This window comes from Haliotis cracherodii, unplaced genomic scaffold, assembly GCF_022045235.1.
Source record: "Haliotis cracherodii isolate W230 unplaced genomic scaffold, xgHalCrac1.p SCAF_2, whole genome shotgun sequence".
NCBI lineage: Eukaryota > Metazoa > Mollusca > Gastropoda > Lepetellida > Haliotidae > Haliotis > Haliotis cracherodii.
Window position 1 is genome coordinate 36045508 of NW_027266275.1, and position 17374 is coordinate 36062881.

Here is a 17374-nt window from a genome sequence, read left to right on the forward strand (position 1 = left end):
AAATGAAGGAAGACATGGATACAAGGTTCGAATCTCAAAATATATTTTGATTAATAATACAGGACAACACATAAATAGTGTTGGGTAGGATAAAACGATACTTGGTGTTTTCTGAGATTGAAAACCCGAACCCGATGGTGAAGTGGTTTAACTAACCTATAAACCGAAAAACGTAAAATTGAAACATTTATGAACAATTTTATCTTTCAAACACACTTTCCATAACCTTAGGAAACGGGCGTATAATATCTCTTGCTTTGTGTATAATCATACTTAAAAAAGGGGATTTCTTATTTAAAAGCACTGTGATTCTGTCTAAAGATGCCAAGGTACGATCCAACGAAATATGAACAAAATGTCATTTGATTTTGCATCATTGTGTTCAAATGCAAAATAAATCTCCAGCGAGCGATATCACCAGAACTTTCACACAGACACACACACACAAACACACACACACACACACACACACGCACGCACGCACGCGTGTGCATGCACGTGTCAATATAAGTACAATTATCTTGAACGTGACGTGACGCTAAACCCCATTTCACCCCACCTCAACTCGAGCATTAAACGTTTGCACATGAAATACTCAATAACAGCTGTAAAATCTGAAACGCTTTTCATCAACATTGTAAAATAGTTTATAACAAACATTTAAAAGAATTCTTATCGTTGTCTTACACATGTATAATGATATGTGTACATACGAAATACACAAATAATTTTGAAAATATTTCTTAAAACATTTCTAACTGTAAATTAATACACTGAACACGCTGGTATTAGTCGAGCATAGCGATCAAAGGGAGACAAACACCGTCACGGTGACAGGCAGGGAACGTTGGTCCAGTTCCCGTGTAGCGAGATATGAGCACTTTTCTACAGTACGCTAAGCGTGAGGCAGGTTACCCTCATAGAGAAGTATGGTTCATGATAATATTACAACAATGTAACTAATACTTCGACAAGATTAATTATGAAAAAATATTAATAACTTTACCACTGTAGATATACAAAACATTTTTTTATGCTATTCCGCCCAGCCATTGTGTCACTGCCGTAATTGTTCTTTCAATTCTAGACGATGCAACACATGTTGCTAACAAATTGTGTGCCAACAAAAGTGTTTTTATGCCATTCCATTCAGTTAAAATGTTAAACATTTATCGTATATACCACTATGATTGTGTCAAAACAATCACAAACAAAAAAAAGATGGCTGGTTTGTTGTTTAATGCCGCACTCAGCAATATTGCAGCTATATGACGGCGGTCTGTAAATAATCGAGTATGGACCAGACAATCCAGTGATTAATATCATGAGCATCGATCCGCTCAATTGGGATCGATGACATGCCTCAACCAAGTCAGCGAGCCAGGCCACCCGATCCCGTTAGTCGCCTCTAACGACAAGCATAGTCGCCTTTTACGGGAAACATGGTTGCTGAAGACCTATTCTACCCCGGATCTTCACGGGTATCAGGAAGTAATTGTTGTGAAAACATATTACGAGTTTTGTTTTCATGATATGTTTGTTTTCTACTTTTATATTTCATAAATATTTAAACTCAAATGTGTCATGTTCTCATTCCTGATTCTGGAGGCACCACATGCAAATTATCATTTGTTTTACCTTCTGCGTTACATACACGCGCTTTATGATAGTACAGGTTAATTGCTTTAATAGGTAGGTATGCCACAAAAAATCTTCGTGCCCTGTTGATCCTCTGGAGAAAAGTTATGTTGTTCATACAGATTTCTCAGTTGGCTATACACGTCACTAATTAGTGGTAGGTGGGCTTGTCTGGGATCAGATATCAGTTCGCTATATATACGTTAGTTCGCTGTAGAGAGTTCGTTATGTACGTACATTTTATATGAGTGAGTGAGTGAGTATGGTTTTACGCCGCTTTTAGCAATATTCCAGCAATATCACGGCGGGGGACACCAGAAATGGGCTCCACACATTGTACCCATGTCGAGAATCGAACCCGGGTCTTCGGTGTGACGAGCGAACGCTTTAACCACTAGGCTACCCGACCGCCCCTACATTTTATATGATAACATAATGGGTAGAAATCGGGGATTTCGTTGTATCCGTTTGTTCACTCTATCCGCGTTCGTCTTTAATTATAAAGAGGAAAATGCTCTTATTCTCAGTTGCTTAGTTTTACAATATTTAACTGAATGCAATGTTAAAACAGCTCAGAATTTATGAAATTAAGAGCTTTATTAAAACGTTCTAAGTTGTGCAGAGTTGTGTCCCTTGGGCACGCCAGAAACCTATGATTGTGGGTTCGAATACCGGTTCGCCCCGATCATGTTTCTAGGTTTGTCAGCACCACACCCGTGCTCGTGGGTTTCATCGAAGTGGTAAACGTCTGAGACCGGCATCACTTCGGGCTTTCCTCCCACATTAAGCTGACACGCCGCGATATAACTGGAACACTCTTAAAAGCGGCGTTAAATCCAACTCACTCACTCACTATAACAAAATAATGTGTGCTTTCCCTGTCAATGCGTTTAGAATCCTAGATAAATCCCCGATGTTCTGATAAATATTGATTAAATTTAACACATAAGGGATGTTATATGCATTCAGCTGCATCGAGGCGAGTCACGCTGCTTCGTTGTTGAGAACAATATACGCCATCATCCATTGTTCATGACATCACAAATAGATTGCATACTGTCATCTGAACATAAGGCTGACTTCAGTGAAATTTGTAGGAAGATGATGTACGTCTCTCCGTGGTGGGCCTAGATATGGACGATTTAATCCCCTGAACCAAACCTACACCACCCAGTTAGCGCTAACCTCGAGGAACCATGGACAGAGGATTACAATGATATTGTACACGACAGAATAAGCTAGGTCACATTGTTGTGTTTCATAACACATGATTGCCTAAAAATGTAACTCAATAGTCAAAAAGTCCAGGGTCTGATAGTATTCGAAACCGGTATTGGAAACTGTTCCCTTGTCTTCAAACACCAGTCCTACACTGTTTAAATTCTCTTGTTGATACAGGGGATGTTTCGCCTTGGTCGCGTAAAGGTCGAAGAATATTTCTCCCAAAGAAAGGTGATTTGACTGATCCCAAAAACTTCCGCCCTATTATTTGGTTGTTGTTTAACGCCGCACTCAGCAATGTTCCAGCTATATGACGGCGGTCTGTAAATAATCGAGTATGGACCAGACAATCCAGTGATTAATATCATGAGCATCGATCCGCGCAATTGGGATCGATGACATGCATGAACCAAGTCAGCGAGCCAGACCACCCGATCCCGTTCGTCGCCTTTTACGACAAGCATAGTCACCTTTTACGGGAAGCATGGGTTGCTGAAGACCTATTCTACGCCGGAATCTTCACAGGTCCCCACCCTATCACTTCTCTGAATACGTTAATACAAAATATTTACAAGGTGTCTTACAGCTCGTGTGTCATCGTACTGCGCTTCAAATGATATTACTTTCGTTGAGCAGAAAGGAGCCAGAAAAGGATGTTGGGGTGGCAAGGATCAACTGCTGGTTCCAAAAATGATCCTTGTAGAGGTTAAAACTTTTAGTCCTTTGTTTTTATGTTTTTATGTCACTAAATCCTTTTTTTGCTTAGCAAAGAGGAAGGTTATAATCCTGGGTGCCGTTCTACAAATCGATTTTAGCCCTGAGGTGATCGTAACTCCTATACCTTACATAGACTTACGACAGTCATAGTGCTAAGGTTGTTTTGTACGACACCCTGGACCCCCTCAACACAGATCACCAACACCTCTTACTCACCTCCTTTACATGGATGACCCTGAACTTCTTGCCAAAGGAGAATCCACACTAAAAAAACATAGTCTCCTTGTCGAGTTCTTTTCTGATGCTATTAGCATGTCCTTTGGGCTCGCAAATGCAACATTCTTCATCTGAAACGTGGGAAGGAAGAAGAGAGAGGTAGGTCAGTTTACCTGGGGGGAGTTATTGACAATCTTGTGGGATACGTATAGGCCTATACGTACTTAGGGATGCAGGTTAGAGACAAACTCAAGATTGCCCATATCTTAGACAAACTTTGGACAAACAAGATATTCAGCGTATTGTCACACAAAGAATCATGTCAGACAATAAATCCCACCACCCTCGCTCTTCCCTCAATCGCTTATATGTACCAGTTGTAATGGGACGGGGTGATTTGATTAACGTTGAGGCTCTCCATGATAGAATTGTATTGTGCACTTTTGCACACATCTATTTGTTTGATGATCCTCGTGGGAAGCATGTCAGGAGTCATGATGAAAACAAGACATTCCGGAGTGTTCTTAAACGAGCCAAGAATGTGGGACATTATAATCTCAATGTCAGTGTTGATTTTGTTGATTTGTTCTGTACTGGTGGATGGTACAGAAATGAGTGTCAACCAACCAAAGTGCCATATAAAATCAGCCCAGACTCAGTTATTCAAGGAGAGGCAATCAAGACGACATCTGCATCGAGTTCATGTGCAGTGTGTTGAGAAGATCAGCAACCCTGCAATTCGGTTGGCCTGAAAAGTGAAACAGAAGGCTTTCTCACGCTGGACCAGTCACTTCCCACTGGAAACGGTCATTTTGCGTCAAAATGTAAATATGACATGTAGATTATGCAATGAATTTAATTAGACTGTCCAACACATTGTCAGTGGATGCCCAGCTTTGGAACAAACACAGCATCTTAATAGACATGATGGAGTGGCTACCTTCTTCGCCATGCAACCAAGAATTTCTTGTGTACTCAACAACAAAAGAAACGCGAATACCATACATGTATGTTAATATATGAAGAATTACTCATTAGAGGTATTAGTTTGGTTCAATGCACAAACATAGTGGAATGTTGTGTGAACGGATGTTCATGAACGCATCACATGTGACGGCATAGATCCATGACTTGAGGTGCACATTCTGTCTCATACAGGATTAGGTGACAAGTTTGGAAATCACGTGTAGTATATCGTAATAAGAATAAAGAAACTCTGTGGTAACACTTGACTGTTAGTTTTGTCATTAATTGGTACACATTTGAACCATCTCTTCTTAACTTACATACTTCTTCATATGTTTCTATAGTTTGGACTGCCTCGGTAGTCTAGTGGTCCGCCCGGAGAGCAGGTTCGATCCCCGGCCGAGTCATATCAAAAGATGTTAAAAGATGGTACTTGTTGTTACCCTGTCTGGCGCTCGGCATTAAGAGGCCAAAACAAGGACTGGTCGGCTCGGAGTCAGTATATTGTGTCTGAGAGGGGTATTCATGTTATGGGGTATCACAGTGGGCTAGCACTATAAATCGGCATCAGTCTGGACTAGTAAAAGCAGCCACACATCCACTTCGCTATTTAAGAACAATAACCTTGGACGCGGTTAAACTCCATTTCACCTCACCTTCCATAGTGTGCGTTTCTTTTGGCATTGAGTATATTTACAAAATAAATAAACATTATGTGCTATATTTGGGAGTGTTATTGAATATTCCATGCCCACATATACAACTCAAAAGCTGATTCTATCATATTATTATAGTTATTCTGTCATGCCATGACGTTAATTGCTTAAATGTTTCATATATGATCGTACACTAAAGAAACTACAAAGTCAGTTAGTGGCTAATGGTTTATTTATGAACAATGTATTCACATCCATTCAAGGTAAGTCGGAAGTAGCATGTTTTGCAAATACATCACATGTCCAATGATAATGTAACGGAGTTTATCTTTACCGAGAACTTCATAACCATCATCACAGGCTTCAGTCATAACAATTGCAAAGTAGCTGTCAACAGCATCATATAGTTCACAAACATATAACAAGGAAACACTGGAAACTTCATATATAATTTAAAAAAAACAATGGACAACGTGTTGTCTGCATCACATAGTACTCCCCTGAAAACATTCAACTTATAAAAGGCTATATGTGTCTAAATAGATCTAAATAAATAAATGTCGTGGTTTCATATTACTTGGGATTTCTAAAAGGCCATCCTTTATCTATTAATTGATCAGAGATTTATTTAGCTGGGATGGCAGCTGGTAGGAGATATGGAAAAAAAAGTATGAGCATTTTTGTCCAATGTTTAATCTGTGTATAAATGAATTGTACGGGGTTATACCTAGCCCTGTGTGTAATTTTGTTAATTAATATAATTGTTAAAAAATCTGTAAAAAAAGTATAATTTTTATATCCAATTGGTTGACCTGTGATACAACATTGTGCACAAAATGAAAATAATGATGACAATAGACTGGCATCATGATTATGTTCGAATAAACAGTTTTCATAGAAAATCCAGATGAAATGCAATCTTACAATCATATCTGTAATTTGAAGATTCATTGAAAGTGTTGTTAAAAAATATCAGTTAGTTTAATGGAACCATGACATTTATTTTACTCAAACCTAACTAAAACAAGTTATTGATAGGTCTAAAGTCATAAATAAGCAAGCAAAAAAGTGTTTACATTGGTAGTCAACTACAGCTAATGAATTATATTTACCCAACATTCATATCTACGTGTATACAGCAAGTACTCTGGTGGTTGCTAGGCAACTCGTCTATTGATGTTAATGAATGGTATCTGGATACTCCTCTATTTGCAGGGGTGCACACATCACCTTCAATCATACCTAACATTTATACACTGAAAGTTTGGTATAACTGATCGAGTTTATAACTAAGAATATTACAACACTCATTTTGTGATGTTTTCAACAAAATCATATGGCTGCCAAATGAAAATAATTAAACGATTTTTTGTATTCAGACACAAAATAAATAAATCCATTATTCAATAGCATTTGATTGACTAACCATGCAATTATTTTTTTTACCGAATAAAAATTAGGCCCACTCTGCAGCTACTGTTTCTTGAATGCCTGATAACAGAAAACTTCAGATTTGTGTTGCAATCGTGTGCTGAACGACGCCACCGATGTCAAATTGTTGTCTACAGTCTTTTCAGTGTTACGCAGATTTATGCAGTTTTCTCATTTGTTTTACGTTTATACCTCCCAAACTGACAACAATAATTGATAACTGTATGTTAAACTTAGTCACAAAATGAACTACTCCTTTCCTAACTATCTTTGTCTATGCTTGGTCAAGAAACAAGCAGTGGGCTGTACACTATAAATGAGGCCAAAGGTCAAGTTTGGGCACGTGGACCTTTAAAGTAATGCTACATGCTACAGTTTGCCGATTTCATTTGGGAACTAGCCCAAGTCACAATTCTTTCATATTACAATAGTTAATCTATAGTATGACTAATGGCGTGACAGATTAACCAGAGTATCAAGAATGAATTGGGAGGTCCTTAATTCTTTTAAGTACTGTACATAAAAGAGGGGGGACTCAAGGAGTTGGATGGTAACCTGTCAGCATCCCCTGGTTGATATTGTTGATAAATTGATAGATGAATTGGTAAGCTGAACCATTCAAATTCTCGTTTTCGCACATCAAAGACAAACGGATAGGTCCCCACAGTGAACAGAACGTACCAGTATTTTAAGAAAATATTTTGATATATTGGCCTATTCGTGGTCTTTCATACCAAATGAAAGAGAGTTGACTGTGTTGCTGGACAGTACTGTCCTTGAGTTATTGCTCTCAGTTTGGTGCTCCAATTCAAACTGAATGGCTACCAAAACATAAATGCAAATAAATGCTTTCTAAATTTCTGACAGCATAAAAGTAATTACAGTTTAAATACCAGTGTTCAAGATCATTTGTTCTTTCTAATGTGCTGGATTGTTTGAGCTTCAGGTAACACATAATGGTATTGTCTGGCCAATATGGCCGAACAAGGCTAGATCCATTTCTTCACAGGTAAAGCAAATGCACCTGAAATCACAATCTATTTAGTATGCCTCTGCTTGAATAATTAACAAAATATTTATGTTGAAATAAAAATCAAATGTTCATATATACACCTTTCCATTACAAATATTAGCCTCAAAGCTCTGTAGCTCACCATCAGCTTGAAGATATATGAGAATGACAAACAACCACTGAAATCAAAACACATATATTTATGGTTTTGGGGAACAAACCTCATGTAGCTTCTATAAACTAAACAACACCAGATGGACTCAATAATGCAAATACCTTTTCCATTTAGTATCAATAATATTTATGTAAAAAGTGGGTAATTTCTCTGTGCACTGCCATGGTTATATTGTCATTGCTTGAATCTGAGATTTGACTTGATAATAATTTTTGAAACCATACAATCTCATTAATCTCAGATCTTTTACTCCGATACTATACTTCTCTGCATGAAAATCTGATGACATCACTATGATAAAGAATAGCAGTAATAACCATCAGCAGAATCAGTAGAATGTGGACAAGGGTTCTGTTTCAGGAAGCAATCTTTGCGGTATTGTAAATCTAAGTTCAAGGTTACACGTCTCGACCATCCCACACTACAACAGGGAAACAGTCCCAGGATCCTGCTCTACGGCGTGACCCCAGCACAATGGCTGTCCAAAATTAATACTTTAAAATAGACTTAGTCGTAAGACGGCTTTGCGAATTCATTAAAGAAACTAAAGTTTCAGTCTTAGCTAAGTCAAATTTCAAAAATTTAAGTTTGACTTAAGAAAAATATTAGTTTTTCTATGAATCCTGGCCCTGGTGTCTAACAGACAGCATGCTGTGACAAAAGCTCAAATTAACCTTTTAGCTGACAAGCTGAAATACCAAGAAATCAGAAAACCCAACACCATACATAACTTCCAACAAGCTTCAACACTGTTGGTCACACTCAGCACATCAAATACATTCATGACCAACTCGTGTGATTCCGGGACAAGCGGAATGGTCTTCTTGCAGGTTACGGAAAGGGCGAGTGGTGACAAATGACATCAAATACACAAAATTTGCAATGTAAGAAGAGCTTGCATTGGTTGAACCATGTTAAATGGCAAGGAAGATCACTCGATCAAGATTCATTGAAATACCACTTGTGCATATGCATGTAGTCTTTATAATGTTTTGCCCTTCTTAAATACTGTCCCTCTTTGTTAAGTAGCAGACTGTATTTCATGAAAAGGAGCCCTTGGGTATCCCTAATAGGTTACAGTAGAGGACATCACGATCATTGATATGTATTCAAACGTACCTTTTCAATTATTAGAATGATTAGAACCCAGGATCCCAGTCATCAAAGCAACTGTTAATAATTCAGACTAACAGCTGATATGAACAATACTTTTTAGGATGACCTTGATTGAAAAATACCTAAAAATATATGTGAGTTAGAAAACTGGGTCATTTTTAACATTTCCACAGTGTTTGAAATTAAGGAGGGTCCTAGGCTCTTTAAGATTTACTGCTAAAGTATTTGAATCTATGAACCCCTTAAATCTTTGATTTTGAACATTAGGATTATGACAAGGACGGCTAAATTATCCTACTTAATTCAGAAATTATCAGAGTAGCCAACTCCCATGATAAGTTTAACAGGGGATATGTTCACACCTGTGGTTGATAAATTTGAACCAATTTCAATTATCTTTATTTCAAATCATTACACTTTTAATTACAAAATGTAAAAATATATTGGAGGTATATGTGTTTGTCTTCCCCAGAAATCATAATTGAAATCTAAAAAAAAGCAAGGTTAATTCCTCATAAAATATGATAATTATTTCATCCACTGGAATATATTGGGAGGTTATATTTGTATTCCCTCAAATAATAACTGAAATCAAACAAAAAACGTTATGGCCTTATAGAATATCATATTTAGTTCACACACACACACACACACCTGAAGTAATGGGGAAATTGAAGCAGATAGTCTAAACAGCATTCAAGCCAGTGAATGAGTAATGGGATAAGATAAATTAACCAAACTGGCAGTGGACTATGCTGAGTATTGTTTTCTTTGATAGTTTAATGGGAAATGAATATTACTTGATTTAGGCCAGTGAGTTTACAAAACAATGTGATGTCATGATTGTTTAATTTAGGTACATTGGCATTTGGAATGACTTTGATCTTAGATAATGCTGCGTCAAACGAGGCTCATTGTCTCTGAGGTATGCAACGTAGGTGGACTTAGATAAAAAATGGGACCAATCTTTCCTAAAAAATAAAATCATTAGTCAAGATTAAACTAAAAATGTAAACCAAATTGTTTACTCAGAACTAGAATCTTGTAACTAAATAAAGTAGACCTAATGTGTAAATATAAAGTATTATAAAAGAGCACACAAATGACCGTATAATTAGAGGACACAATTGAAATTTTTTCCATTTAAGACTAAGATGGTCCAGATGACTAGCGGTATCCATGGTGAGAGCTGCACTCGTACTTCAAATGATGACGGTTGATGACCACTTTCAGCCAATCAGAGTCACACAGAGATCTCGGGAGCCTCTCTCTGGCAACAATGACATCACTGGATGTCGGATCAAAAATCCTCAGCTCATCATAATACTTTGTGTCGCCGACTTGAAGGATGAGAATCTTTCTGTTGTGGTTGACGATGCGGAAATACTCGCAGTCTAGGTTCTTGATGACACTGACAATGGCTGGGTAGGATTTTTGGGTGTACTTGATGACGTTTCCGTCTGGACTGACGACATATATGGCGTCATCGATAGTCAACGCCTGACTCCAGCATGTGTTGACAGGAAGGTTGCCCAAGACGGCGCTGGTTCGTGTTCTGGTGTCAAAACTCTGAAACACTGCTGTCTTCCTGTCCAGTCTGTCCTTCTTGCCTCCAAACATGTAAATTGTGTCTTTCAGGCTTGAAGCAGAGAGCCCACCCACTGGGAGAAGGAGGTCGCCAACCTTGGTCCATCTGTTGGCATGAATATTGTACTCTTCTACTCCCGACACGGCAGCATTTACAACAAACCCTCCAACTGCATACAAGTTGTCGCCGACGGACACAAGCTCATGGTAGCATCGGCCTTGCTGCAGAGGTGCACATTCAACCCATCGGTTTCTCTTGGTTTCATACTTCACAAGGCGGTTCTCAGCAACACCTGATGTTCCCCCACAGACATAGATATCTCCTTTCAAAACACAGGATGCTTTTCCATCAGCAAAGTATGGAAATTTGGCTAGAGCAAAGGATTTCTTTCTCTGGAGACTGAAACAGGCTACTTCCTGTCTGCGACCATCCACCATCACAAGCACCTGTTCGTTGCGCTCTCTGAACATCTGATACTGTGCTGGGGTGAGTTCCTGTCTGTGACCACCCCGCTGCATCTGTAGGAGGTGATCGCAGCAGTCAGGATTTTCTCGGATGCAAGGTTTAGTCTCCAGCAATGTACTGATGTAGTTGCTATTCATCAGAGGCAGTCTCAGGTTGTGAAAGATCTCATTGATGTCTGCCAGACGCTTACGGTCATGTTCAAGCCAGGGCAGAACTGCATCACAAACTGTCTCCTCATTTTCCACATTTAGATTGTCTTCATTAATGATCTGGAATAGTTCTTCTTTTGTCAGCTCCAGAAAGTCCTCACTGCGGCATACAGACTTGAAGTTGTCAATGATATAGTTCCAAGCATGCTCTGTAAGTCTTGTACAGCTGTAAGCCTGGCTGATCCTCCAGATGGCAATGCAGGTCTGGGGAGACAGGTTCTCGCAGAAGTTTTTCTCACACACCTGCTGGAGAGTACTGATTTGAAAGAGACTGGCAGCATGGAGCATGTCCATGGTGTTCTCTGCGGTGATGACAATGTTGCCGCAGTAGATGAAGTTCAGGATGGACTGGAACACACTGGCCTGGATGTTGTGGATGGTAACAAGCCCATCTAGAGACTCCCGCATCCCGGAAGTGTACATAGCATTGAAGTAGGGGGACACAGCAGACAGGATGACACGGTGGCACGGGAACGTCTTCCCTTCTACGGAGATAACAGTGTCGCAGAATCGGCCACTCTGCCAGAGATGAGACAGTCCCTCAGCGAGGTGACTCTTGTGGACGTCACTGTGGAAGTCCTGCATTGTCTACTGCAAAACAAGGGAGAAATTTGTCAATAATGAAACAATTTTACATTGGGTGCTAATAGGCCTCCTGTGACCCAAGTTCACCCTTAAACTTTACTACCACTACTACAACTACTACTACTACTAGTACTACAATTTTACATTGATTGTCCTAATATTTTATTTTTGATATTTCAGTTTTATCAAAGTAAGGACCAAAAGCATATGAAAGTCAATATCTGTCTCTTAAATGTGTTCACTCAGTTGCTGAGTTCTTGTATATGTACTTCACTTGTTAAAGAATCTTTTGTAAATGTTTGGCAAGGGAGTTTGTGCTATACAATTTGCCTCATATGTAATAATGCTTGTCATATCATATCAGGGGGCATTGGTGGCCCAGTCGTCTAAGGCGCTGCGATTCGCTGTGCAGAGTTGCGTCCCTTGGGCACACCAGAAACCTATGATTGTGGGTTCAAATCCTGGTTCGCCCCGATTATCTTTCTAGGTTTGGTAGCACCATACCTGTGGTTGTGGGTTTCACCGAAGTGGTAAACATCTGAGACCGGCATCACTTCGGGCTTTCCTCCCACATTAAGCTGACACGCCATGATATAACTGGAATACTGTTAAAAGCGGCATCAAACCCAACTCACTCACTCACTCACTCTAATCCAATTTTGGAAACTTTACTGAATTTTGCTGTGGACTTGGGGTGAATATCAGCCTCTGAACAGCTCAAGAGGACATTTAACGGCTATATTTAACGGGGATCTTGCAAGCTAGAGATCCAGTGCCTGATATAGGCTTCACTCTCAGGAATAATGATGCTTAGGCCCAGTTTTTTTACACCACTAGCATAAATTTGTTGCTCTCCACTACAGATAAACCAGTAATTACCTTCAATAGAAAGCAGGCTTTATCTGACATACTGCAAATTCCTGATTTTCAAAGAAAACAATAAAGTTTAAAAAAAGCCTGCCCTACCTATCCTATTTTTGGATGGACTGAGATAGGAAACACAGATATATTTTTTGAAGGCTTAAAGCAATATCCACCAGGTCATTCACTCTTCATATTATTTTGTTAATGAAAAAGAAGAAGAATCAATAAAGTATATATATATTATGTAGAATACCTATTTTAGTCGAATCAATTTCTTCAATTTCCAATTTCCACAGCTGATATGAAATAAATACTACAGAAGGCAGTCAGAAACACTGATGTTAGAAGGGGTGTTCTCATATCATTAGGGGCGTTGTCTTATTACAAGGGACGTTGTCTTATTACTAGGGGTGTTGTTTTATTACTAGGGGTGTTGTTTTAGTAGAAGGGGCATTGTTTTATTACAAGGGGTGTTGTCTTACTACTAGGGGCTTTACCTTATTATTGGGGGCATTGTTTTATTTCAAGGGGCGTTGTCTTACTACCAGGGGCCTTGCCTTGTTACTAGGGGCATTGTTTTTTGTTGTTATTACAAGGGGAGCTGTCTTATTACAAGGGACGTTGTTTTATTACTTGGGGCGTTGTCTTATTACTAGGGGCGTTGTCTTATTAATTGAGGCGTTGTCTTATTACTTGGGGCGTTGTCTTATTACTAGGGACGTTGTCTTATTACTAGGGACGTTGTCTTATTACTAGGGACGTTGTCTTATTACAGGTGGTGTTGTCTTATTACTAGGGACGTTGTCTTATTACTAGGGACGTTGTCTTATTACAGGTGGTGTTGTCTTATTACTAGGGATGTTGTCTTATTACTTTGGGTGTTGTTTTAGTACAAGAGGTGTTATTTTATTTCAAGGTGTGTTGCCTTCTTACAAGGGGTGTCATTTTTATAAATAAGACTGTTTTCTTACTAGTAGGGGCATCAAATTACTACTTGCAACATCATCATATTAAGGGCATCCTGAAGGGCACAGCAAGGAGATTTTATTACGCTTCAATAATGTATGTCCTTGGTATTCAGTGAACATCCCATTTTATTATTCTAATATATCGAACTATAGCAATATTATTTTCCACAAATTTCTTGATAACTGAATTTTAGGATTTAATTTAAATTCTGACAAAGTGATCATTTCAGAATACATCTGAACCATCTTGAATCATTTTGAAGCATGTATTGGGTTTCAAGAAATTAAGTTCATAGACCTAAATTATCTATTAAAAAAAGGAATGTTAGGATGCCTAATAAAGACACACAGCTTGGTAAAATATTAAAGACTCTTAAACCATCATGATTACGTCAAACTTTTGTTGTAGCAGTTGATCCAGTGCCAGGAATTCACTGGCCATTCTGAATGCGCACAGGTCATTATGCATAATTATAGAGAAATTATGCATCAACCATAACACTCAAATCTGTGGATTCTGGAAGTAGAATCAACTTGCCCCGACAGATTCTCATGATTTCTCCTTTACAGACCATAGTTAAATGACAACATTTCTGCACAACAGTTACCTCCCCTTGCCTATTAATCCATAACTTACTTTTAGTTCATTACTAAATTCTTGACTGGACATCAACAAAGTGACCAAAACAGTCAATTTTTCAAAGCATTAATCAGTAACAATGAATTTCAATTGAAAGTAAATCCATTCATTTACATATATTTCAAATAAAAAGGAATACAAATGAGATTTCTTTTGTTTAGATCAACATCTGTGAGTTGGAATTTGCATAGTGGTTTGAGAATCAGATGCAAAATAAGAGAGCCATTCAAAAGTCCTCTCATATCTAAATCTAAGAAATGTTACAAAAAACATGTTCCAGTTCAACCAAGACAGAACAATACCTGTTTACCTATTCACAACCTTACATAACACTGATACTGGAAAACGATTCATCATTTTTGTTGTTGCTGATATCTACATACATCATTCATCTGCAAGATAAAACAAAACCACAGTTTATTTAGCATTTCATAACAAAACAGAGCACAGTGAAAGATTAGATTTGCATTTGTTTTCTTTAGCTTGTTTGCTTTGCCTATTTTAAAAAATATTTCCCCTTTCATTCAAGTTTTGCGATTTCTTCCATTTTTTTATCAGTTAATTATTTTCATCAGCAATGAGACACAAGCTCATAGTATATATACAGATTCAGTAAGAAGCCATGTAATTCTTATCAGATCAAATATCCTTATGCAAAAAATACCTGAAATTTGTATAATTGTAGGTCCTGAATTTATGCTCCAGCTTAGCTTATGATACAAATGCACACAGTAATCTTATTCTCTGCATATAAAACAATGCCTAGCATAACAGGAAAAAATACAATTAAAATGGTAAATCATCATATCTAGTGATGTTTTATCGTAAATTTCACATTTTCATTGACAAAGTTTGTTATCACTTGTTTGTTTACCTGAGGCAATACGATATAGTTTTTTACTGGGCACAATACATGAAATAGCAATTATACTCAAGTGTGCACTGTGCTAAGAAAATATATATTTCCTGACCCATATTCGATGTTAGGAATGATGTGGGTGTCTGATAACACAGGGGTCATCCGTGGACCCCAAGACCCGCGTTATAGCGAGGGATGACTGCATAATCACATCTTCTCACAAGTGCACACAATGATGCAAAATAATCATGAAAGGAATATACATTCAAGATAATATAACTGTATTCACGTTAAGAAAAATTATGTAAAAAATGACAAAAACAAAAATCCTCACCATTTTTACCTGACCATAGACAATGATGTCATTGATGCCTCACTGAGAGATACATTAATCTTTACATTCAACATTTATCTGAAGTCTGTTTCTGATATATACTATACAAACATACTCATAATTAATTTTTGTAAAGATTCAAAAACATAAATATGTTTCATTTGGTTACATATACTGACTTCATATATAGTTAAAGCAGTGATAGAAATTAACCTGGAAAGCCTATACGCTCAACTAGTGATAAGATTTATGGAAATCTAAAAGATACAAAAGGTTTCAATTCTTCAAGCCAAATGTATTCTTAATGTAACAGTACAAGTTACATGCTTGGACTGCCATTTTTTTATGTCCTAATATACTTGACAGATTCTAATTCCAATTAACAGTTACCAACATTTTGATACATTACATACTTAACCCTAAAAGAAAAAGATAAACAATTATGCATGAATTGTTTTCAATGCATCGGTGCTAATGACATAATTCCAAGTTAAAACTCTTTGCTTTAATTATATCTGTAGCTTTTCCAATGATATATGTAGTTTCATTCAAAATTAATATCATTAACGAGGTCATGCGCATACTCAAACAAACAAATATGTCAACACTAAACACGTCTATTTATACACAAACGCTGCAATCGTGAATGTGCACCAGTTTGAATGGTCAGATGAGAAAATGGGCGTGGTTTACAATGTTATGACATGTCGATATGGTCATTTGTCATTGAACTTAATCAATACTTCATCCCTGTCAATGTCAGTCGAGCAAAGGTCAGGCAGAGCACACTAACACACTGGCAACAACAACATCCAACGTACGTTACCTTAAACTGTATACAAACCGCAGCTAAGCTCAGCTAGTCGCGAGCCCAGCGAGCTATTTATAGTACACCCAGCTCAGGGGCCAGCTGATATACTCCACACATAGCTTCGTATAATATATTTCATTTGGCCCTTAAATTCATTATTGAAGGTCACTTTTCGTCAGGAGGACGTTGTCAGGGTTGTAACTGAAACATTATATGCCAGTAACACAACTTACTGTTCCTAATTCAGCACGACATAGCCAAAACCCTGCTCACTGACAGACTTCCAGATGTAAACAAACCAGGATATTTCTGATTGTGACGTTTAAGAGTCAAGGGAAGATAACTCCGTCCCTACTTTGACCTGCATGACGTAGGAATGGGCAGTGATCCTAAGTCTTGTGTACATTCCAGGAATAAACGTGACAGTCATATCTATTTCTTTTTTTTTTTTTAGCAGGCCCTGTTTCTTTTACAAATCTATACTCAAAATTGCTGCCTATAAAAAAATGCCAATTGGGGTATCTTGCTTTCGACAATTTAAGGCGTGCACTTTCTCTATGGAGATCTACATTGCTATGAGATATAAATATATAAGAAATGATTGCCATGTATGCGAAGCTAGTTCGGAAAGAGAGAAGAAGGAAAAGACTGGTGCGAAGAATATAGTTTCTTTAATAAATATAAAGTGAAAACGAAATTTACTTTGGATACGTGTATTTGTCGGTAGCAGTTAACTTCACGGTCTCATTCACAAATATTTTCCCTCATAAATTTGCGACAATCAATACATCGATACTATATTATTAAACGAGGTCAGCTCCACACGGGGAAAATGACTTGACACAGCTGCTGGACTCTAACGAATGTTCCCACATTCTGGTGCTGTGTATAGTTATGTAAATT

General features: G+C 37.9%; 1 protein-coding gene across 2 annotated transcripts; it reads right to left on the minus strand.

Annotated features, from left to right (window-relative positions):
• Positions 1-10253: 10253 nt before the first annotated feature.
• LOC139469058 (kelch-like protein 24) lies at positions 10254-16774 on the minus strand. 2 transcript variants are annotated; one of them, XM_071251186.1, is made up of 2 exons: positions 16705-16774; positions 10254-12001 (listed from the first exon to the last, which is right to left on the minus strand). In XM_071251186.1, the coding sequence occupies exon 2, from the start codon at positions 11993-11995 to the stop codon at positions 10316-10318; it is 1680 nt and encodes a 559-aa protein (XP_071107287.1). In that variant the 5' UTR covers positions 11996-12001; positions 16705-16774; the 3' UTR covers positions 10254-10315. The 2 variants fall into 2 exon arrangements, with proteins under 2 accessions (XP_071107287.1, XP_071107288.1); XM_071251187.1 differs by lacking the exon at positions 16705-16774 and adding an exon at positions 14778-14806.
• Positions 16775-17374: the final 600 nt, after the last annotated feature.